At 53.8% G+C, this 24,481-nt stretch overlaps 1 protein-coding gene across 2 annotated transcripts in view; it reads right to left on the bottom strand.

Annotated features, from left to right (window-relative positions):
• Nucleotides 1–24,481, bottom strand: part of SCARB1 (scavenger receptor class B member 1) — a 67,877-nt gene that overhangs the window by 16,678 nt on the left and 26,718 nt on the right. For both annotated transcript variants that reach the window (XM_047696645.1, XM_047696644.1), the window contains exons 2-7: nucleotides 15,341–15,498; nucleotides 13,318–13,459; nucleotides 9,990–10,193; nucleotides 7,336–7,431; nucleotides 6,288–6,403; nucleotides 4,250–4,416 (exon numbers count right to left, since the gene is read on the bottom strand). In XM_047696645.1, the coding sequence (XP_047552601.1) occupies nucleotides 4,250–4,416; nucleotides 6,288–6,403; nucleotides 7,336–7,431; nucleotides 9,990–10,193; nucleotides 13,318–13,459; nucleotides 15,341–15,498 (883 nt within the window). The remainder of the gene's footprint in view (nucleotides 1–4,249; nucleotides 4,417–6,287; nucleotides 6,404–7,335; nucleotides 7,432–9,989; nucleotides 10,194–13,317; nucleotides 13,460–15,340; nucleotides 15,499–24,481) is intronic.

The following is a 24,481-nucleotide window of genomic DNA, read 5'->3' as shown; positions in this document are numbered from 1 at the left end:
GCGCCCCGCATCGGGATCTCTGCTCAGCAGGGAGCCTGCATCTCCCTCTCTCTGCCTGCCTCTCTGCCTACTTGGGATCTGTCAAATAAATAAATAAAATCTTTAAAAAAAATAAAATAAAATAAAATGCTTAATTCTATGTCATGTGAACTGCATCTCAAAACAACAACAACAAAAAAGAAAAATGACAACAAAACTCATGAGGTCTCCTTCCCGAAAACCAACAGTGTGTCCACCACCTGCCAGGTGACCAGGATCCGTGTTATGTTTCTGGAAGCCTCAAATCTAGGTTCTTTCTACTTTTCTTAGGAAAACCAAGCACTGGTTTAAAATAAAAGCTGGGATTTCGCTGCCACCTGATTTCATCTTTCCCGGAGGACTTTAACGCCCATTGCCTTTTTCTTGACATTGATTCATTCAGCCAAGTACCTCTTCAGTTTTGCCACACCTGGGTCCCCCTGCGTGATTATCCAATGTGCTGCTCTGATCCAAATGCCATGGCTTTATTTAAACAGCGATATTTTAAAGTCGAACTTTCTATCCAAGCCATAACTGGCAAACACTTGCCCCAACAAGACAGTGAATATAGAAATAAATACAACGGAAACCACGAAGGTTGAATATTCTAACCAGATACCATTGCCCACATGGGGCTTTGAGCACTCTTTTCAGTTAAAAGGAAAGACGGGGGGGCGCCTGGGTGGCTCAGTCGGTTAAGCGGCTGCCTTCAGCTCAGGTCATGATCCCAGGGTCCTGGGATCAAGCCCCATGTCAGGCTCCCTACTCAGAGGGGAGTCTGCTTCTCCCTCTTCCCCTCTCCCTGCTTATGTTCCCTCTCTCTCTCTGACAAAAAAATAAATAAAATCTTTCAAAAATATGAATAGGGATGCCTGGGTGGCCCAGTCATTAAGCATCTGCCTTCGGCTCAGGTCATGATCTCAGGGTCCTGGGATCAAGTCCTACATCGGGCTCCCTGCTCAGCGGGGAGCTTGCTTCTCCCTCTGTCTGCTGCTCCCCCTGCTTGTGCACACAAACTCTCTATTTAACAAATAAATAAATAAAATATTTTAAATACACACACACACACACGTATATCAATTTAAAAAATAAAAATCTTTTAAAAAGATAGATGGGTGCTGAAAAGGCCTCTTAGTGCCAACAGAGACTCCCTCCTGGGGGTGACTGGAAGAAGGGCAACACGAAAGGAAAACAGAAGCCCTCTCTCCCAAGTCAGTTCGTGTCATTTAAAGCCACCTCCTTGCACCTTTGAAGCTACCTTGAGCACCCCAGGGACAATGCCCTACAATTTGGAAAAGCTCCTCTCCCATCCTCCCATCTCCGATATGAAAAAGGACCACCAGAGGGAACACGAGGCCCCCCATGTTCACGGAGACCCTCAGTAAGGGCGGCGGTCACCACTTTGGGCCCTTGAAGGTGGCGCACCTCCAAGGAGCCCCAGCGTGCCTCCAAGGTCAGAGGCACCCGCAGTGGGTCAGACCAATGTCCATCCCCTTGACCCTTGCCTCAGACAGTAAGCAGAGGAACGCATGCACGTACGCTTGCTGTTAAAAAAAATAAGTGATGAGTGTGCTTACTGTCTGAGTTATTTATTTGACAGACAGAGATCACAAGAAGGCAGAGAGGCAGGCAAAGAGAGAGGGGGGGAAGCAGGCTCCCAGCTGAGCAGAGCCCCCTGATGCGGGGCTCGATCCCAGGACTCTGTAATCATGACCTGAGCCAAAGGCAGAGGCTTTAACCCACTGAGCCCCTCAGGCGCCCCTCCCTGCTCCTTTTAAAATAGATAAATCTTTAGAAAATAAATAAAAATAAAATTCCCTCGTACTTTTGAGGTTATTTTGGCAGATGTGCTACGATAAGGCTGTATAAGCCTCCTCCCCAGCCCTCTGAAGTGGATGGACATTGGGCCCGCCTAGCACCCACTCCTCCTTCCCGATCCCACAGGGTCCCACACCCGGACTCTGGAACCAACCTTCCCCTCACCTGCTACGCAGGCACTGGCCCCGCCCATGGAATCAGAGGCGGAGCGTGACGTGGCCTAGCCAATCAGCATCGCCCTGGGCCACGGTGATTGGCTCACAGGACGCAAGGCAGACCAATCAGAGTGAACGTGGGGCACCTGCTGGAGTGAGGAGGTCCCAGGTGGGCCCTTCGGGCACGAGCCTTTGGAGGCAAAGTGGGGAGCCCCAAGCCAGAGGCGAGAGCCTGCCTGGCAGCGGAGCAAGCCCAGAAGAAAACCAAGTTGGCACCCGGAGTGAAAGGCAGCTTCCCCCAAGAGCTGAGCTCCGGAGCTGTGCCGAATGCAAGAATCTGCTCTGGAATTCTGCGGCACACAAACCATGAGATGCCCTTTCCGGCGCAGGCGGCCGCTGCTCTTGTCACCTGCCCCACAACCGCAGCACACAGCCAGGCAGGGTCTCCCGCAAGCAGAAATTCCCAGAGACCCCAGGGACGGGAGAATTAAACAGGGCAAGGCCAGGTGGGTCACACAAGGAGGTGACATGGAGGGCACCTCCAGGCCCCAGCTCCAGACCCTTCACCTACAGAGCACCCCATTCTGCCCGAACTTGGGGAGGCGTCCGACCTGACAGTCTGTCCCCCTAACCCTGCTGCAAACTACAGCTGGACATCTCCAGCAGGATATGTAGCCAAAGAGGTCCCCAGAAGGCGAGACCCGGTCAAATGAGCAGTGGCTTCTCGTCCTACCAACCGTGTGACCTTGGGCACGTCCCAGCCTTGAGCCTCAACTTCCTAAGGGCAGGGTACACCCACACGCCCATACATTCAAATACTACATACAGGGCACAATTGTAGCAGCTGAGGACAGCACCCTGCCAACATTTACAGCCTGCGGGAGGACACGGATGATAAATTAGCCAAACAGAATACACAGTGATTTCAGGGAGTGATGGACACCAAGAACATAATACAGGGGAAATGACAGAGAGCAGCTGGCAGGGGCAAGAAGGGGCTGGAGTGGGGGAAGAGGGACAATGTTAGCATGGGAAATCAGAGCAGGCCTCCTGGAGGAGGTGGCCTCTGAATAGATCAAAAGGAGGGGAGGGAATGATCCACACAGATCCACATGGATAACTGGGGAAAGAACTCTCAAGGTAGGAGGTTGATGCAAAGGCCCTGAGGTGGGACCAAACCTGATGTACTCTAGAAATAGGGAGCAGGCCATGGGACTGAAAACTAGTTAGTGGGAGAAGTACAGAAAGAAATGGTATTGCAGAGGCTGGCTCAGGCCAGATCCGGCAGAGTGCTGAGACCATCATCATAGCTTCACTGTATGTGCATGGGGTTGCACCGAGCAGAGAGCCTGTTCCCAGTGAAGCAAAGACCTTTCTACCCCAATGAAGATGCTGTCCTTCTGTGCAGGCCATCCCGTTCAGAAGTCTCTGGGCCCACGCGATGCTGATCATCAGAAATGGGGCCAGTGTGACTAAGGCGCTGCCTTTTAACTGGATGACATTCAAACCAATTCAAATACGCCAATGAGGGGTGCCTGGGTGGCTCAGTGGGTTAAGCCTCTGCCTTTGGCTCAGGTCATGATCCCAGGGACCTGGGATCAAGTCTCGCATCAGGTTCCCTGTTCAGTGGAAAGCCTGCCTCTCCCTCTCCCACTCCCCCTGTTTGTGTTCCCTCTCTTGCTGTGTCTCTCTCTGTCAAATACATCAATAAAAATCTTTAGCAATAAAAGAAAATTAAATAATAAAACAGGGAGCATGGCCTGGATTATCCTGGCATGGGGACGTGGTGGGGGGTGCGGGACGGGGGTAGTCTCCGGGGTCTTTAAACTAGAAGAGGGAACAGGAGAGATGAGGCCAGAAGGTGGAATTGGAGAGATGGGGATGCTGATCAGCGAGATGCTGATGGTGGGGACAGGAGCCTCGGCATTCTGGAGGCCTCCGAAGGGCAAACACAAGGATCGCCCCTCCAGCCTCCAGAGAGGAGCACAGCCCGCTGACACTAGGCCAGAGGCCTGTGTGGGACTTCAGAACTGTTTAAGAGGATGCATTGACATCGCTAAGCCACTGAGGTGGTGGGAATTCCTGACGACGGCAACTGACCTACATGGCATTATTTTTTTCTTTTCAGATTCTCTCTGCTGCCTCCTCTCTGGCCTAATGGGATTAGGAAGAGTAAAGAGGCCAGAGATCCTGCAGACCAGGCAGGGACAGATCTCAACGCGCCCACCCATCCCCCTCCCACCGGAGACGGCACCTACTAAATCTGCAGGTGCTGATGTTCTGAATTCCGGACTCCAGGCACGGGCAGAAGCCCTCGTTGGGCGCGTAGACAGAGCCGTTGGCAAACAGGGTGCTGGGGGCCACGAAGCGATAGGTGGGGATGCCTTCAAACATCCCCGACTCCTTGTAGACCAGGTTCATGGACCTGTGGGAGACAAACGGGGGAGGGGAGCATGACACCCGGAACGTGGTGGCTGGACCAGTCCTGCCGAACGCGACCCCAGCTGAGCCGCTTCTCCCCACAGGCACCGCCGCCCCCCACGGCCCCCCGGGGGAGCTGCAGCCACCATCTCTCTCCCTGGGAACTGCAACAGCCTCCTCATGGCTCTTCCTGCCTCCCGGCCCACGCCCATCTGTTCACCCCAAGCAGACCGTGCTTCAAAACGAGAACAGAGTATGTCACTTAAAACTGCAATTGCCCTGGGACGAGACCCGTCATCTCTCCACGGCCCCACAGCTTCCGTGAGGTCCAGCCCCAGCTTGCCCTTTGTTGCACCCTATAAGCATCCTGGCGACTGCTCAGGCGCATTCCCGCCTGCCCCTGGGCCTTTGTATGTGCTACGCCCTCCACGTTCACACATCAGACTGCCGTTCTTCACGACGACGGGTGACTCCACGGTCACTTCTCCTGAGGCTGTGGCGACACGCTCCCCCACCCAATTCACCCAGCTATATTTCTCAAAGGTACATGGAAACTTGGACTTGGACTCTGGATTACAACGGTGCTGCCCTCCCCACCCCCCACCACTGTCACACAGGGCTCCAGAGCCCTTGGAAGGGGGCGTTGTGGCTGGGACACGCTGTCAGCACAGAATAAATTCCAGATTTCTACACTGGATAGGAAAAAAAAATGTGAAACTTCTCTGTAACACAGGACACTGTTTACACACTGAAATGGTAACATTTTGGATACAGTGGGTCAGGTAAAACCTGTCATTAAAGTTAATGTCACCTACTTCTCATTCCTTTTTTTTTTTAACACAGCCACTCAAAAATTTAAGATTGCAGACGGGGACGGGCACCACGCTGGGAGTGGACAGCACCGGCCCAGACAATAGCCTTATGCAGCCGGAGAGGGTAACGTGATTGCGCAAGAGAATGTCCTTGTTTCCAGAAAACGCCCGCTTAAGTATGGAGACCTCCAGCTATCATCAGGCAGTCTGGGGACAGGGCACCTGGGGCCAAAAAGGAAACAACTCCCAAAACCAAGGGGAATGGCACACTCTCGCTACTCTTCTCTGGGTCGAAATGTCTAATTCTAAAAAGTGAACACACACCCCGCACGGGCACTTCAGGTTCCCTGACGCTGGCCTGCACGTGTGTCTGTGTGAGTCTCCCCCGCCCCAGTCAGGGTCAGGACGGAACAGGAGGGGGCCCATCCCCTCTCCACCCTGTCCGCAGCACCTGACCCAGCCAGCCGCCACAGAGGTCTGCCAGGAAGGCAGAGGAGTCAGAGTTCACATCCGTGAATCCCCAAGTAAAAGATTTTTCCAGAGTGGCCCTAATGGAGCTGAGGGCCGGGCAATACCTAGAGACGGGCTCTAGGGTCCACGGTCTAGTCTCCCCTGCCCTGGAGCCCCTGGAATCCGTCAGCCCCAAGCAAGCTTCTGAGGCCACACTCTGGTCCTGCAAGTGTCGCAGGAGAGACATCAAGAGCTCTCAGAATCTGGGCGGGCTTGAGGGCAGCGGGACAGATGCCCCAGAGGGCCCAGGCTTGCCTGATCCCCAGCAACCCCCGCGACCCGATGGTTTCTTGCCGCCCCCACCGCCACACCATGCCAAGCCCCACACTGCTAGGGGCCTCTCTGGGTCTTGCCAAAGCAGCACGAGCGGTTTGGCTCTTCGTGGCGCAACTGAGGATAATTCAGGACAGCGCCGAGGGCCAACAAATACACAAAGAGCCAAACCGCTTCCCAAGGGCACGCCAAAAGCCACTCGATCAGGCTCTGAGCGTCCACAGAGCTGATTTCCGCTGCCGGGAGGCCCCAGAAGGCCTCAGAACGTCCCAGCCATTACCGGCAAGCCTCGGGGCTGTAGAATTGCAGAGAGGTTTCCGGAGTCATGAACGGCGCCCACATCTGTCCCGAGGTCCCGTTGATCATGTTGCACTGATCAGAATGCCAGAAGCTGACCTGCAGGGAAGCGATGAGACCCAGCCCTTTAGTTCAGCCACGGCTCCCAGAAACGCGCTCTCGGGCACTGCACGCCTGACCTGGGGCACAGGTGAACAGCAAGCCAGGGATGTCGCAGGGTCTCCCCTGGGAATGGTTACTGCCGGCTGCAAACGGGGACCTGGTCACTCTGAGCACGGATGGGGGTGTCCCTGGACCCCAGAGCCCAGGTCTTGGCAGCGGTCACCGTGGTGAGCGCCGGGGACGTGCGAGCGGCCCCGCGCACCTGCTCGCTCCTGGGCACGTGTAACGAGAAAAAGCAACAAAGGTGTAAAACGCAGGTGCAGAACAATGTATGTAATATGATTTCATCGTGTTCAAAGAAGCAGCAAACCCACCACGTTTCTCTGCACACACACGGGCGTGGAATGGGCCGAAGTGGACAGGAAGGTCATGCCCGATATCGTGCACTGTTGGGTGCCTCTGTGCTCCAGGGAGCAGCTGGGAGGGCTGGGAGGAGGTGCAAAGGGCACTTGAGATGTGTCCCTATTGTTTTTTTATGTGAATGTCTTCCTGTGATTCTCGGGTGTTTTGTTTTTGTTTTTACTCGGTAGTATCTTTCAACATAGTGGGTGGTTCTATCATCAGTGTCGTATTTTTGAAGTGTTTTTGTAAATTAAGAACAAAAGGAAAGAAATAACTCACTTCCTGGTATACACTAGGCGCCAAATAAGTAGAGTTTCCATTCCCCACCCATCCATCGGGAACCAAGAGCTAGTTGAGCCCTAAGCACAGGCAGAACCCCCAACTCCGAGGGCTTCTCCATCACAGATGTGACCACCTTCCTGAGTTGCAATAGGGACAAGGGGCACAGTGCAGGTAACCAGCCGGGTGACCCCGCCCCCGCTGTCCCGCCTGGCCCCAGAGAGGAGGGCCATCGCCCTCGCCCTCACCTTGCTGAGTCCGTTCCACTTGTCCACGAGGTGGATCCTGCTGAAGTCTTTGACCCCCGTGAACACGGTGAAGAGCCCTGAATTGGAGTTGTTGAGCTGTGAACGGCAACACAGACCAGCATGTTTAAGCCTCAGGACAGGGGCAAAGGCCCTGGGGCCTGGCCCTCAAGCCCACCCATTTTGAGGCCATTTTCCGTTTCACCCAGAGCACAGGGGCCTTGATAACATGTTCACTGATGAATCCCCAGTGCCTGGGGACCAAGAGGAGGAGGGCTTTCTAGAAGGGGGACTCCCTGGGTGGCAGTGTCCCTCCTAGGAAGCATCCCACCTTCCCTTCCTGACTCAAGGAGAGTCGGCTTCTCCTCCCAGATGATAGCAGAATGACCCCCCGGCCCCACAACTAAAAAAGAAGTATGGCCATGTGACCTCTCCAATCAAGGAAAAAGAAGCAGATGGGGGCATGCCACTTCCGGGTGGAAAGTTTAGGACTAGCGCATGCACAGGTCACCGTTCTTTCTGCCACTGCGTAGGGGTCGTGGAAGCGTGTACCAAGCTGCCGCCTCGCTCAGCCTGGGCCCCTGAGTGACCAAAAAGAGCAGAGGGCCCCCTGGTCACCCACACGGACGCGGCATACAAACAAGGAGTCATCTCGCTGGTTCAAGCTGCTGACATTCTGGGGCTGCTTGTTACACAGCACGACCTGGTCTATCCTAACCGATACTGGACCCAAGCGTTTTCTGGATCGGAAGCCCCAGGCTTCAGCACCTTGAGGCTCTTTCCTAGAGACGGATGCCTAATTCACAGCAAAGACACGCAAAGCATACAAACCACAGGGCAAAACCTAGAAGCACCGTGTTCCCCCTGAGGAGGCCAAGGAACGGAAACCATGTTAAGAACTCAGTAGGATGTTTACCAGCCAAATGGCGAAATAGATTACCGACTAGTTGGGCAAACAGGCTCCAGGGCAGGGACCAGTTCGAAGACCTGCTCTGGCCTCCTAATGTCTGTGTCGTGTCACCTGCCTATTCTGAGCTCCATGAGGACACGAACAGGAGCCTGGAGACAATGGGAGTGCAAAAGTGAGTGTGTCAACACTGTTAAGTGGTGCCTGAAAAACAGTAGGAACTCCAAATGCTACTCTTTATTAATACTATTATTAATAATAATAACAAAGGCTCCCCCAGAAGGACACTAGAATAATAATCAGTAGAGACTGCCAGTTAGTATCCAAAATATCCTCCCCTCACTCCTTCGTAACAAAACCCAAACCTTAGGGCATCAGCACAGCAGCTAAAAGGCTACATTTCTAAGGTGTGGCCACATGACTAAGTTTTGGCCAAAGGAAAGTAGAAGTTGGTTTTCTCCCTCCCAAGGAGGGAGACAGCTGGGACATGCGGTTTTGTCCTCAACTCCCTTGCCTGCCTCTCCATCCCCAACCATCCCCATCTTCCTTCCTCTTGTGCATCCTGGAATGTGGGTGTGGTAGCTGGTGCGTTAGCAGCCATACTGGGCTATGTGGTAACCTAGGGCACGAAAACCACACCGTAAGGATGGCAGAGCAGGGTAGAATTTTAGATCCCCGAAGGATATGAAGACACCACGTCAACACTGGACAGTCACTATTGGAATGTTATTTCAGGGTTTCCATTATACCCAAACATATATTATAAGCATGCTACTCACTTTGTAATAACTTTAATGTGTTTACAAGTTTACAAGATGTGTTCAAAGGAATCCTGTCGCTCCAAACTTGCCAACTTATCCACAAACTCAGAACCCGTCATCCTGGTTAAATATGTACTATCTATCATGTGTCAGGTACAGAAACATAATTTCTCCTTCCGCTTCCCCCAAGACGGGTCACCAGAGCCCAAAGGGGAGGCTGATTCTGGAGTAACCCAGAGGGCTCACCCAAACCTTTGGTGGAGGGAGCCACGGTCAGGGGTCAGACTCTGCATCAGATCACAGCTCAGGAGCCCAACTACTACCAGGTGACCAGGGGTCAAGGGTCAGACTCTGCATCAGATCACGGCTCAGGAGCCCAGCTACTACCAGGTGACCAGGGATCAAGATCAAGAAAAAAGCAGGCAGGGGCACCTGGGGGGGCTAAGTCGGTTAAGTGTTTGCCTTCAACTCAGGTCATGATCCCAGTGTCTGATGCTCAAGCCCCCTCATCAGGCTCACTGCTCAGCGGGGAGTCTGCCTCTCCTTCACCCTCTGCCCCTCCCCTTGCTCATTCGCGCGCGCTCTCTCTCTCTCTCTCTCTCACTCTTTCAAATAAATAAATAAATAAAATCTTAAAGGAAGGAAGGAAGGAAGGAAGGAAGGAAGGAAGGAAGGAAGGAAGGAAGAAACAAGGCAGCTCAGAGCAAGGTCGTAGTTAACATCCTTGACTCCCTCCCCAGCAGCCTCTCCCCCTTCCCCCAGCAGCAGCCCCCAAGCAGTCCACACTCAGCCCGATCGCATCTTCTGAGCCTGGGTCAGGCTGCATCTCCATTTCTACCTCGAGTTTTCAGACGTATGAGCCAATACATTCTCTATTTCTCTTAAGCCAGTCTGAGTTGGGTTTTCTGCCATTTATAACCCATCACCCCCACACCCCCGATCCCAGCCCCCATTTCAAGGCCCCGGACGTGTTGCTGAGCCACGCTTACCTCTGCAAATAGCCCAAACTTGCCCTTGAAGGGAAACACGTTTGGGAGGTACTTGTTGATGAGGTGTATGAGGGGGTCGTCATAACCCCACATGATCTCGCTTACAGTGCGGTTCATGAAGGCGCGCTCCCCCAGCGTGCTGAACGCCAAGGTCATGATCAGCTTCATGCTCATGGGTTTATTCTCCATCATCATCGCCGCAGCCTGCAGAGCGAGGGGACAGCACACGTTACAGGCTGGACACCACGGGTCCATGCATCCTGGACTTTAAGCCAGGCCTGAGGCAGAGTTCATCAGGGGATATGAACGTCAGGCCTAGGAAGGTCCCCAGAAGATTCCCTAATCCTTCAGTAACAGGACCTCCTTTGTTAGTGGATTCAGGTGACGTTAACTCCATCCCCAGTCGCAGAGGTGAGCACATGGCAGGCGTCTGGCCAATCAGAAATGTTCTTCCCTCCAGCTACAGTGACTGTCTTGAGAATGTGTAATGTGGCCCAGTCAGAGCCATAAGACATGGGAAACTTTCCCCTGGGGCTGTCAGGTTGCGAGGAGAGCTTCCTGCTGCCCTCCCTGAAGGCTGTATCCACCCTGAGGTCCACCAGAGCAGGGCACAGATCTGTGCAACTCGATTTGCACCCTAGATCAAGCCACACCTGAAACCTCACCCTTTCAGTAACATGAGCCCGTAAGTTCCCTTTTTGCTTAGGCCAGTTTGGAGCACCTTTCATTGTGCTCCACCTGGCACTTTGGTACGTGCCAGGCGGAAGGTGCCTCCGTGACCACCCCCAATAAAAACCCTGGGCACGGAGTCTCAAGTGCCTTTGTCACCTTGCAACCAAAACAATCTTAATGAAGACTCAACTCCACTTCCTGATATCTCCCTCCCAAATACCAAGTGTCCCAAAGACCTGTTCTCCCCAATATCTGGGTGCTGAGGATGCAAGTGAATTTATTTTCTAATTCCTCTTTCCTCTGGAGACACCATCTTGGCACTTGGTTTATTTTTTTGAAGGCACCTCATCCAAAAGCAGGAAAGTGAACACAGCCAGCATTTCCTAAAACCTGGGCCAACGAGGTCTGGTTCCTTGGGAACTCACCAGGGGATCTCCTTACCATTATAATCATTTTTGAAAAGGGAATAAACACACGATTTTTTTTTTTAATCACAAAAGGCTATAGAATAAATGTCCCTCTCCAATCCCTGACCCTCCCGTTTGCATTCTTCTCCCTCAAGGCTACCCACTGCTGTGGGCTCTTGGGTGTTCCTCCAGGGACACCCACACCAGAGACCAGCCAACTACGGTGCGTGGGCCAACGCCAGCCCACCGCTCATTTTTATACAGTCTGAGACCTAAGAATTTTTTTTTAATATATTTTTAAATAGGGGCACCTGGGGGGCTCAGTGGGTTAAAGCCTCTGCCTTCAGCTCAGGTCATGATCCCAGGGTCCTGGAATTGAGCCCTGCATCGGGCTCTCTGCTCAGCAGGGAACCTGCTTCCTCCTCTCTCTCTGCCTGCCTCTCTGCCTACTTGTGATCTCTGTCAAGCAAATAAATAAAATCTTTAAATATATATATATACATATATATTTTTTTTCCCCCAAATAGTTGGGGAAGTGAAAAAGACTGTTGGAAAAAACTGGAAAATTATATGAAATAAAGTTTTACTGGAACATCGCCACACATTTTTCTTTGGGTTTGCATCAGCAGTTCCAACAGAGATCAGGTCCTCAAAGCCTAACTCATTTACTATCTGGCCCTTGACGGAAGTTTGCCGGCTCTGCTCGAAACATTAAAAAATAAGTAAATAAATAAATAAATAATACGCTCTAGCGCCGTGCGTACATTCTGCACCTTGCCGTCCCTCACTTAGACCTCGCGGCCCCCTCCGGGCCACCCTGTAATAAATCACCACAATGAAAGACGAAGGAGCAACCTCCAGGTTGTTTCTAGAAGCTTGCTCTGACAGGGTTGTGGCACTGAATATCCTTGAGTGCAAACATCTTTTATCTGTGCGGTTCTACCAAGAGGACACATTCCTACAGACGAAGTTTCTGAGGTCAAAGGCGTGTGCAATTTCTATTCAACGTCACCCCCTTCCCGCTGCCCACACCCGTTCCGTGCGTCCCGAGAGCACGCGAGAGCGGTTGTTTCCACGAATGCTCGTGCTGCCTGGGGCACGATCACGCAGTCTTTGCCAGCCTCGTCGGTGGCGGCAGGTGACTGCACGGGCAACACTCACGCATGGGGCTGGGGGGAAGGGTGCAGCTGTAAGGCTGCGAGGTGTGTTTATTCTTTGTTTGTCCGTCCAGTGGGCTCAGCAGGCGAGCTTGCCTCGGATCCAGAGCGCAGCCCAGCGCCAGCCCCAGGGTCACCGACGAGTAAACAGGTAATACGTGTAAGGGCCCCAAGCTCTAAGTGCTAACACAATGTTAGCAAGAAATTAACCCAACAGGCCTGAGGCCACTCTTTCTAGAAAAGCCTGCCGGCAAGGCTGGCCCTCAACCAGCGTCCTGGGATTTCAAGGGAGCTCCCACCACTCTCTGACCGACCGGGGGCGGGGGTGGCTCACGGGGTCTGCACCGTGTGTACAAACAGCACACTTTACGCTGACCACCTGCCTCCCTTCTGGGGATCTGGACTTTGGTACGTGCCAGATGGAAGGTGCCTCCGTGACCCCCCCCAATAAAAACCCTGGGCACAGAGTCTCTCGGGGTTTCCGTGGTGACAACCCTTCCCGGGCACCATCACGACTTGTTGCTGGGGGAATTAAGGGTGTCCTATGCGGCTCCCCTGGGAGAAGACACTGGAGGCGGGAACCTGGCCTCCACCCCATGCGCTTTCTCCCTCTGCTGTTTTTGGTTCTGTGCCCTTCTGCTGTAATAAATCAGAGCCACGGGCGGGACTGTCCGCTGTCCCTGAGCCCTCCCAGTGAGTCAGCAAGCCCCCAGGTGGGCTCGGGGATCCCGGCGCACAGCGCCAAAGGTCGGTAAATCCAGCTACAACTATAACTCTTACCCACGGAGCATGGAGGCCCTGCCTGCGAAGAGGCCAGACGAGGACTCGGCCTGGGGGAGCCCTGTGTAGTCCCCCACTAGTACCTCTAGAGTCTAGATTTGTAGAGTCAGATGGGAAAGACAAGGACTTTGGCCAGTACCCCCAAACCAGAGACAGGAGGATTTGCATGGGTGTAGGGTCCCGTAAACCGCAGGCTGCCCCCCGTGCCCCTCCCTGTGGCCCGTGCAAGGGGGACAGGCAGGATGAGAAATGGAAACCCCAGGCACAAGGATGAGGGCTGGGATAAGGGACACAGCCAAGGGGCAAACTTACCAAGACCAGGATGTTAGGCATGACAATATAGTCGCTCTCCAGGCCATGGGACTTGTCGGGCTGGAACTGGAAGCTGCGATACTCGAGGAATGACACCGTGTCATTGTCATTGAAGGTGATGTTGCTCTTGTGCCTGAACTCCCTGCAGGTGGTGAAGCCGGTGATCAGCGGATCCCCAGTCGCACGGGGATGGAGCGCCCGCCGGGAGCCCTGGGGCCCTCAGCTGCCTGCCCTCAGCCCACTGCAGGCTTCTGTGAGGTTCATCAGAGCTACCCCACAGAGCACCCAAATCCCGACACACCCCTCCCCCTGGCCAGGGGCCACCGTCCCTCACAGCAGCCTCCCCCGTGCATGCGCCTGCTTCTCTGAGGGAGACAGCACAACACAGTGGTTCGGAACGTGCACTCTGGAGACAGAGGGCCCAGGCTCCCAACCTGTCTCCATCACTTACTACCAGGGCCTCCATTTTCCCATCTATAAAATGGGGGTGGGGGATAACAAGCCCCATTCTGTAGGGCTGTGGTGAGCCCTGAGTGGGTCAGCCCATGTCAAGCCACCAAGCAGCAGCCTGCGGCACAGAAGGCACCGCGCAAGTCTCAGCTGCTTTACGCCACTGCCATCGTTATTCCTTCTTGTCTGCTATCCATTCTCCACAAAGTAGCCAGAGAATCTTCAAAAAGGAGAAATCAAGATCATGTCCTTCTCTCCCTGATAGCCCTCCTCTGCATACAGGATCAAATCAAGCTCCTAAATGTGGCCTCCAAGATCCTCACCACCGACCCGTCCAACGCTCAGGCCTCCTCTCGGCCACCTTCCCCCTCACTCATACCACGCCAGCCACTCAGGGCTCCTCCTTCCCAGACTACCAGACTCTGCCTGCCTCAGGGCCTTTGCACCAGCTGCCAGCTCTACCTGGGGGGCCCCCTATATCTTTATACAGTGGCACCTCCCTCTCACCACCCACGTTTAGGGGAGTGTCCCGTTGGCAGAGGTCCTCCATGACCCTCCAGTTAGACCAACCCTGCCCACGCCCCTCCCTCCGGCACCCTCCATGCTTCCCCCTCCTCGCTCTCACCACACTTATGGCCACCTGATATGTCCATGAGTTTACTCTCTCCCATCAATGTCAGCTCTCTGGGGCGGGGGCTTGGGTCTGCCTTTAATAGGGATGGCACAGTGCCTAGTCCACAGGAGGTGCCCAGTAAATGCTTCCAGAATGAAGAAATAAACATAAACTTTGGCAAGCCAGGGCCAGCTCTGACACAGATGCCTTCCACAGACGAGCCTGGCAGGGACGGGAGTTCTGTGACAGGGGTCATCCCCAAGGGCAAAATGGGCAGGAGCCGGGAATCAGGCCTTATCCCGGAACAGTCCTCCCTCATCTCTCGGAAACCTGCTCCGCTCTCCCAAAGACCACGATCCAGCGAAGGGGCCGTGGCGGGTGTGGTAAGAACACGCCAGCAACAAATGTTTACAGGGTGCTCACCGCATGCCAGGCTCTGTGCTCGGGGCTTCCCACTAGCTCATCCGGTCTTCACAACCACCCCATGGTGGAAACTGTCATCCCCAGTTTACAGATGGGGAAACTGAGGCCCAGGGAAGGAACGCCCCTTGCCTGCAACCACAAAGCCACAGTGTTCTGTTTTGTTTTTTAAGATTTTATTTATTTATTTGACAGAGAGAGTCACAGCGAGAGAAGGAACATGAGCAGGGGAGTTCTACCCACTGAGCAGGAAGCCCGACGTGGGGCTCGATCCCAGGACCCTGGGATCACGACCAGACCCGAAGGTAGCTGCTTAACGACAGCCACCTGGGTGCCCCCAGAAAGCCACAGTTTAAACCTAAGAGATCGCTTTGCACAGTGCACGGTCTCAACCACGAGAACATGGGATTGGGGAAAGCAGACGACCCTAAGCAAACCCCCCTACTCCTGGGGGCCTCAGTTTCCTCACCTGTAAAATGGGGTCCAAACCCACTAAGACGGCCCACCTGGGAGGCCCAGTCCAGCCCCCTCCATCCTCACCTGTACACGTAGGGCCCGCGCTCCCGCACCTGCGGCTTCTCCCCCAGGAGGATGGCGTCGGGGTTGACGATGTCGAAGAAGTAGATGGACAGGTAGAAGGGGACGGGGATCTCCTTCCACATGTTGAAGGACAGACTACTGGGGTCGATGCGCACATTCTGCAGGGGGAAAAACAAAGACGCCTGTGAGGAGGGTGAGCGGGGCCGCCGCCAGGGCCCACCCCACCGGGCAGCTAGAATGGCTGCCCAGAGCCGGTCTGCACGGCCCAGTCCCACCGGCATGTCAGGGGATGGTCCCCGGGCAGAGAGAAACTTCTCCACACACGCTGCTTCCCCCGAGGGTCAGTCCACAGGGAACATATCCCTGCTGCTACTTTTGTAAACATGTGCTAGTAATGGTAGCCTGATCAGAGACCAGGAGGTAGCTGGGGCTGGACTCTAGGAATATGGGCTTCATGTGGCCAAATGTATCATTCATTCATTCAACAAATGTTTACTGAGCACCCACCATATACCAGGCAACCTTCCAAGGGCTGGGGATAAAACAGTGAGCAAGACAGACCCCGTTTCCCAACTCTGCGGGGTCTCTAATCTAGCAAGAAAAAGGCAGGTATTAAACAGGAAGGTACAATGTGTGCTGTGTGAGAGGCAGGGATGGGGAGGGGGACTTGCAGCTTCAAACAGAGTAGTCACTCGGGGGAAACACAAGCAAAGACAGAACGAACACACATACACACACAAATAAAAACAAAAGGCAGTGAGTGGAACACAAGGATTTGGTGGGGGGGGGGTAATCCCCCATAGAAGCAAGGTCAGTGCAAAGGCCCTGAGGCAGGGTGGTGCTGAGACAGAGTGGAAGAAAACAGGTCTGCAGCCTGTCTATCAGATACACTGGCCTCTCATCCCTGCCTGGCTCTTCAGCTCTGCAAGTCCCTGTGTCACAAGGAGGTCCCCCCAGGACCACCCAATCCTCCCCCCCCCAGACTGGCCTGGCCGCATCACGGGCACCACAAGGCTCAAAGCCTGGGTGGGGCAGAGTGCCCCAGCCCATCAGATGGACACCCGATACCACAGAGTGAGGTGTATAGGGTAGCTTACATCACCTCCCATGGTCCTTTGAACACAGCCTTCCAGAACAAAGCCAGTCACCTCTACTGTCCCCAAACAGCCAAAACCAAAGGGCAGAGGCTCTGGGGGGAGGCAGAAGATAGGAGTTGCCTGGTCCAGCTCGGCCCCATGTCCCCAGCCAGCAGACTCTGGGAAGGAGTGGATCTGGAGGCAGCTAGACCCCAAAGCCACATGGGCAAGACAATCACCTCTTGAACCTCAGTTTCCCCATCTATACAACGGGCGCCAGTAGCCTCAGCCAGTCCTCATTTCACCACCATGACATTTAAATGAAGAAAAGCTGAACTCATTGCCAAGAATAAAAAAACGGAAGATGTCCCATAAAATCCAGATTCCAGGGTATCATAATAATAATTCATTGATCAACACATCTTCCTACCGGCCATGGAAGCCGCACGATCACTCTTACAACCTGAGCCTCTAACACATGCAAATAAAAGCGACTGACAAATGTGATGTGAACTTTAAAGCAGCAAAGAATCTGTGGGATCACGGTATTGTTTCAATAGCAGCCATTCGCTTTTCGAAATCGAGCACACCCCGGAGCCAATCTAAGACACGCCTCGGCTCACCGGCCACACCTTTGCCAGCTGGCACTTCACCCGCCTGATCTCCCGGAGGAAGGTGACCTCCTGTGTCTCTAAGGGGGAAACCGAGGTGTGGCGCGGCTGGGTAGCTTTCCCCCGGCCCCACACAGCAGGTCCAACACCAGGACCCTCCAGGCCCCATGGGCATAGGCTTGATGCGTGGAATTCAATCTCAGGCGAGAGGCTGCTGGGCAGGAGTATGGTCGACCCAGGACGGAAATCCTCAAATCTTCCAACAGGTGCCACCCCCGCCCCACTGAAAAGACACACAAAGGGCTAGTAACTAGGGGTCGGCTACCTGTCCTGGCCTCCACTGGCAACTCTGCCAGGAGGAAACGCGACTTCCGTCCCAGTTCCTTCTTGTGTGTGTGTGTGTGTGTGTGTGTGTGTGTGTGTGTGTGTGTGTGTGATAAAAACACGTAACGTAAGATCTACCCTCTTAGCAAATATTTGAGCCTCGGATGCAGTCTTGTTAAGCGGCGACACTCTGGGGTTCAGTAAATCTCTGGGCTTACTCGTCTTGCCTAACTAAAACAACCATAGCGATCACTTGGAGAGTTTAGGAGGTGATGCGTATCTTCACACGTAGACTGCAGGGACGGTTCCCAGGGTGTCTACTTATCTGCAAACTCATCCAGTTGTATACATTAAATACGGAGAGATTTTTTTTTTTTAAGATTTTATTTTTTTTAAGATTTTATTTATTATTTAATTGACAGACCAAGATCACAAGTTGACAGAGAGGCAGGCAGAGAGAGAGAGGAAGGGAAGCACGCTCCCCGCTGTGCAGAGAGCCTGATGTGGGGCTCGATGCCAGGATCCTGAGATCATGACCTGAGCCGAAGGCAGAGGCTTATTAACCCACTGAGCCACCCAGGCACCCCTGGACAGTTTTTTAAAATGTCAGTCATACCTCAACTAAGTGGTTTTTAAAAAGACAGTTTATGGGGCGCCCCGGTGGCTCAGTCGGTTGGGCGTCTGCCTTCAGCTCAGATCATGATCCCGGGGTCCTCGGATCGAGTCCCAAATCAGGCTCCCTGCTCAGTGGGGAGCCTGCTTCTCCCTCTGCCTCTGCCTCTCTCTCTGTCTCTCATGAATAAATAAATAAAATCATTTTAAAAAACGCACACAAGAGATTCTTTTCAAAACATACACAAGGGCGCCTGGGTGGCTCAGTGGGTGAAGCCTCTGCCTTCAGTTCAGGTCATGATCTCAGGGTCCTTGGATTGAGCCCCACATCCGGTTCTCTGCTCAGCAGGGAGCCTGTTTCCCCTTCTCTCTCTGCCTGCCTCTCTGCCTACTTGTGATCTCTCTGTGTGTCAAATAATTAAGTAAAAATAAAAAATACACAAATGTTTAAACTAAACAAATAAATAAATATAGATAGATTTTTATTTATTTAACAGAAAGGGAGCACAAGCAGGGGGAGTGGGAGAGGAAGAAGTGGGTTCCCCACTGAGCAGGGAGCCCGATGCAGGGCTGGATCCCAGTTCCCTGGGATCACGACCTGAGCTGAAGGCAGACACTGAACGACTGAGCCACCCAGGTGACCCAAGCGTCCAACTCTTGATTTCAGCTCAGTTGTGATCTGAGGGTCCTGAGATGGGGCCCTGCATCGGGCTCTGTGCTCAGTGGGGAGCGTACTTAGGATTCTCTCTCCCTCTCCCCATCCCATGTGTCCACTCGCTCTCACTCTCTCAACATATAAATAAAATAAAATAAAACAAAACAAAACAGAATAATTTCCAGTTCCTGCCTCGCTCCCCAGCCATTTCTCAGCTGGACCCAGAGCCGTCTTCAGAACTCCGGAATCCCTCCTACCCTCTCCGGCTCACTCTGCTTTGGAGACAAATCACGGCCAGATAAATGTGTCACCAGATAAAGCCATGTGTCCCTCTCTGTCTCCAACAGAAGGGGTTTCCAGGATCTGGGGGGTCCACCCCCTTCACCCGCTCACAGGGAGTAAGCATTCAACCACCCAGCTCTGCCCTCTGGCTGGGTGACCGTGGATAAGTCACCGCTGCTCTGTGAGCCTCAGTCTTCTCATCCACAAAACGAGCACGACGACAGAGCCAGTGTGAGGTTGAAATGAGTTTGTTCCAGTGAAGTGCGTAGAGCAGGGTATGGCAGAGCCCCGGGAGTCTGGACGGTCAGCCAGGGAGTCGCCTGGCTTGAAGTGACCAACTTGTCTTCCTCCCCGGCCCTGTCAGTGCCCCACCCCCACCCGCAGGTGGGAACAGACTTTGCACTGATTTTGATCTGTGTCTGAGGAGGGGCGACCGGAGGGAGCAGCTGATCAGATAGCACTGCCCGCCAGGCTCGTGGCCTTTCACCTGATGTGGCTGACTTGATCCCTCCTCCCCCAAGGTCAAAGACCACGGCCCGGAACACAAAGACTGGAAGAGACGGCCAACGTGAGCCCTCGCAGGCCGCCACTGCCTCTCCTCCCACCCAACCCTCCGAGCCCGTTCCTGGACAGTCAGTAGGGCTGCCTGGAAGAGGGGATGTGGGAGTCGAGCGCCCGAGAAGGGAGTTGGACTTGGCCAGGGAAAGACGACAGGGAGGGAATTCCTGGCAGGGCTGTAGCCTGTGACCCGGCCAAGAAACTGTGGCTCCCTAAATGCCCATCAATAACAAATATGGTCTCAAAACATTTTTTAAAACAACTCCAGTGTCCCTCGAGAGAGAAATAAACCGCCACATAACAAAACAATGCGGGGGCACTGCTCTATCACAAACGGAACCGGCTGCTGGTCAGTTCACCCCCGGCACGAGCCTCCAGGGCACATGCTAAGTAACAAAAGCCCCAAGCAAAGCAAACAGCGACACACCGCCTGAGTCCGGCCACAGGACGTCTGGAAAAAGGAAAACCACAGGAACAGAAACCAGATCAGTGGTGGCCACAGGGCTCAGGTGGAGGTAGGCGACCGACTGCAAAATGGCATCAAGAGACTATCTGGGGGGCACCTGCGTGGCCCAGTCGTTAAGCATCTGCCTTCGGCTCATGTCACGATCCCAGGGTCCTAGGATCGAGCCCCGCATCGGGCTCCCTGCTCAGCGGGAAGCCTGCTTCTCCCTCTCCCACTCCCCCTGCTTGTGTTCCTTCTCTCACTGGGTCTCTCTGTCAAATAAATAAATAAAATCTTTAAAAAAAAAGAGAGAGAGAGAGAGAGAAAAGACATCAGGCTGCACACTTAAAAAGGAGGAACGTTCTCGATGAACCGTGAAAACATGATGTTACCATTTCTTGACGGTTTAATGATGTACGATTCACATACCATACAATTCACCCACTTCCTGGGGTCTAATTCAAGGGTGTGGGTGTGCGTGCAGAACTGTGCAAACACCACCACGGTCAAAGCCCGGAACACACTCATCACCCCAAAACCAGACCCTCTGCCCACTAGCAGTCACGTCACTCCCCCAGCCCCTGGCACACGCCCGCGTCTACTTTCTGTCTCTACAGATTTGCCTTTTTTCCAATACACACCCAATACGATGCTACGGATGTCTCGAGGCATCCGATACGAGTCGTCCATTTACATCCATATCACCCAATTTCTTTTTTTTTTCTTTCTTTTTTTTTTTTTTTTAAAGATTTTATCCATTCATCTGACAGAGACAGAGATCACAAGTAGGCAGGGAGGCAGGCAGAGAGAGAGAGGAGGAAGCAGGCCCTCCGCAGAGCAGACAGCCCGATGCAGGGCTCGATCCCAGGATCCTGGGATCACGACCCGAGCCGAAGGCAGAGGCCTCAACCCACTGAGCCACCCAGGCGCCCCTATATCACCCAATTTCTTAAAACAGGCAGAGGTGCAAGAGAGACCTCACGGGGCTTCCCTCCCCGGGCATGACGTTCCCAAGCTGCGTCCGTAACATGCCCGCTTTTCAACTTTTATCAAATGCCTACACCTCCCTTGTAAAATCAAGAGACAGAATGTTTTCATCACACTTGTTAAAAGGCGTGTGTTTGAGCACACCTGTGCTCACTGCGATCCGAGGACTTGACTCAGTCTTCACGGGGAAGGCAGGTCTGCACACCGATGAAGCCGGAGGACAGTGCACCGAGTGACAGGAGCCAGTCACAGGACAGAAACTGTGAGTCCGCTAACACGAGGTCTGGAGAGACGCGGAATTCCTATCCTCTCCCCTCCTGGCAGCAAGATACGGGCCTCGCCCACCCACACCATTCCGCAGCCCGATCGGAGCTGGGCCTCTGCACACACCCCAGCAGGCAGAAGAAACGGACCAGACCGGCTGGGGGAAGTCGCAAAGACGTGAGTGAAAACAGACAAGCTGCAGAAAGACACAGTCGGTTAGGCCTCTTTATAGGAATTTGTCAAACATACAAACTAATGTGCAACCTTTGATGTCTTGAAAATAAAATGAACACAAAAGCTGCCATCTTAATACTGGCCTGGTCGGGCCCCTGTGGCCTCTCTGGGCCTTGCATCCGGCCCCATCCCTGTCATTCACTCAGCCCAGTCACTGGCGCCCTGCTGTCCCGTATATATGCAAACTCCTGCCCCCGGGCCTTAGCACTTTTTGCCTCTAATGTTCTTCCCAAGGTGGCCACGTAGGCAAATCTCTCACCTGATCCACCCTAAAACTCCCTTTCACCTGCTGTGTTTCTCATGGTCCTTGTCACCTATAATTACATCTACTGTCCTCTGTCTCCCTGCTGGCTCAGAGCCTCACCTTCACCGGCTTTGCTCATTGATTCATGGCTTGGTACCCAGCAGACACTCCGCACGTTTCTGAGGAGCCAACAAGCAGTGTGAACTCTGGGACAACTAATACCGACTTGGAAATGGCCGGAGAGTGATTATCGGCTTCCTCCTTTGAATATGTTTTAAATAGCTCCTACTTGAGAGAGTTTTTTTGTTTTTTTGTTTTTTCCAAATACATAGAGAACATGGCCTATTTGGGGCCCAGCTTGGGCTGGAACAGCAGTTCAGGGGACACGGGACGGCAAAAATGACAATGTCACATACATTACTTTTTAGCTATCAGTCTATGTTTCAATTAAGTCAATCTTTAAAATTACAAATGTGGTGAAATTCTCTGGCTTTGTGAGCTGCAACCTCACAGGCCAGGCCCCCCTCCATCTAAGGGTGGGCTCCGCAGGCTCCTCCATCTGCCCCCATCTCCTCCCCAGGCTGGGCAGGGGGGAGACCCAGACACTGCCCAGGGAGGGACAGAACAGCAGTCCCAACGTGGAGACGGGGAGCTGTGGGTCAGCCCTGCCCTTTACAGAGAGGCCCAGGGAAGGCAGGAAGAGGCCCGGGATTCACGCGCCTGCTGCTCCGGGGAACTAAGCCCTCCGGGCTGGCCTCCAGCACATGGCTGGGATAAGCCGTGAGCAGGGAGCAGGCAGAGGCTGAGAGGGTCCTCGTGACTCCCAGAGCCTTCACTGTCCCTTGGCCACCCGTGGCGAAAGCATGTGACCTCATTCAGAGACCAGAAAAGCATTTCCCACCAGATCCCAAGAGCCAGGAAGTCCGAGACCCCGGCAAACACCACACTCGGGAACCGTCACCCAGCATACCTCGCTGGCTGAGAGGATTCCACGTTCCCCAGGGGCTGCTCTAACAAAGGCACACCTGGGGCTGGGGTGAGGGAGGGCTCCTTACCTTAATTTCATCCGCAAAAACCCTATTTTCAAATAAGGTTACATTCACGGGCACCAGGAGTTAGAACTCGAGACATATCTTTTTTGGGGGGGAGGGGTTTGTGGGCACTACTGAGCCCAATACAGGGGCTAAGGCCAAGGCAAAGCTAAGTGACCAGAGTGTCACTTGAACCCACACCCAGCCGGCTTGGCATCCTGGCCCAAAGCTCCCAGGGTCGATCCGCACCCCCCGATGCCAGGGGGGACGGGGGGAAGGATTCGGCAGGAGGCTCCGGGCCCACCTCCGTGCTCCTCAGCACGCCCGCGGACCCCCACGAGGGCCCTCCAGCTCGCTGCCAGGCAGGAAGATCGGGATGACCTCCGGGCCCCCAGACAATCATGGAAAGACGCACCACGCACCCCAACCATTCCCCAGTACCCCAAAGCTCACTGGGCACGTGCCGGGGGCCCAGCGGCATCGTGAGCACAGGCGATGCCCCACAGAAGAAACCAGCAACGGCCCTGATCAGCAGAACCCCGTGGGACGGAACGTCCGGCCCTGACGCAGACTGGGAAGAAATAAAGCCAGATGGAGCGGGACAGGGCCCATCTGTCCAACAGCGCAGTCCAGGAGGGCCTCTCAGAGGAGGCGGCATTCCAACGGAGGCTGAAGGAGAAGTTGCAGTCTCCAGAAGCAGCTGCCATGTTAAGGAAAAAAAAAATTTCCGCTATTTCAGACAGGTGTGCCATCTCCAGGAGTGGGATCTCTTATTTTTCATTTAATTAACACACACGTGGGCGGGCCTTTCTCTGTTCAAGAAGCTCAATATATAAATCCCCAAGGCGCACAGCCCAGGTGACCCAGAAATCCCCCCTCCGCAGAAGGGGCTGGTGGTGCGCCGGGAGCGCCCGGCTGGATGTCGGCGTGGACCTTCCTTTCCAGTCCAGCAGCCGCCGGCTGCAGCCCGGACCTGAACACCCGACACGGGGCCAGTCCGGTGGAGCTGGGCCCAGGCGCCAGCTAGAGGCCAGCTTTGTCCAAAAAAAAAAAAAGAATATACATTTATCTCGTCAATGATTGGTTTTATTTTGATCCACAGGCTGAGTGGGGATCTTGGATGTATCAGGTAAATAACAGTAATTTCACCTGTTTCTTACTCCTTTTTTTATGTGGCTCTTTTTAAATGAGGCCCCTAGAAAATTTCAGATCATACACCAGCACTCACTTTTCGGGTTTGCAGTATCTTCTTAGAAGCGGCACCGGGGTGGCCAGACCCGACTGGACCCACCTCCACCTTCCCAGCTGTGAGGCCTCCAGGAACACCTCAGGGCCTCAGCTTTCTCGTCTGTAAAATGGGCATAGGAACAGACCCCACTTGGCAGAGTCATAGATGGGATTTAGGGTTAGTACACAGCAAGTGCATGCAGTAGGTGCTCAATATGAGGCAGCCGCGATGATCACTAGGCTCCCGTCCACCTTCAAGTATGAATTCCTGTGCTCGGCATTCAAGGCGCCACCTCGTTCTCCCACCCAAGTCCACTCTGGAAAGGCGGCTCAGCTCACGGCCTCCCACAGTCCCTGCCCCCATGCCTAGGATGCCCCCAACACCCAAGTCCAAAACCCCACTCAGCAGGTGCCACCTCCTCCAGGAAGTCCTCCAAAACTGCCTGAAACAGGCCTGCCTGGTCTAATTATGACTGTGCACTCATCCCATTCACAATCACCCACCCTGTGCTAGATGAGATGGTAGGAATTTAAAGACACAGAGAGAAACAACACGGGACTCTGCCCTGAGAAGCTGGGGGACACGCAGGA

The sequence above is a fragment of the Lutra lutra genome, chromosome 12 (assembly GCF_902655055.1).
Source record: "Lutra lutra chromosome 12, mLutLut1.2, whole genome shotgun sequence".
Lineage (NCBI taxonomy): Eukaryota > Metazoa > Chordata > Mammalia > Carnivora > Mustelidae > Lutra > Lutra lutra.
The sequence above is the reverse complement of the archived record's forward strand: the minus strand, read 5'-3'. Positions and strand labels throughout refer to the sequence as shown.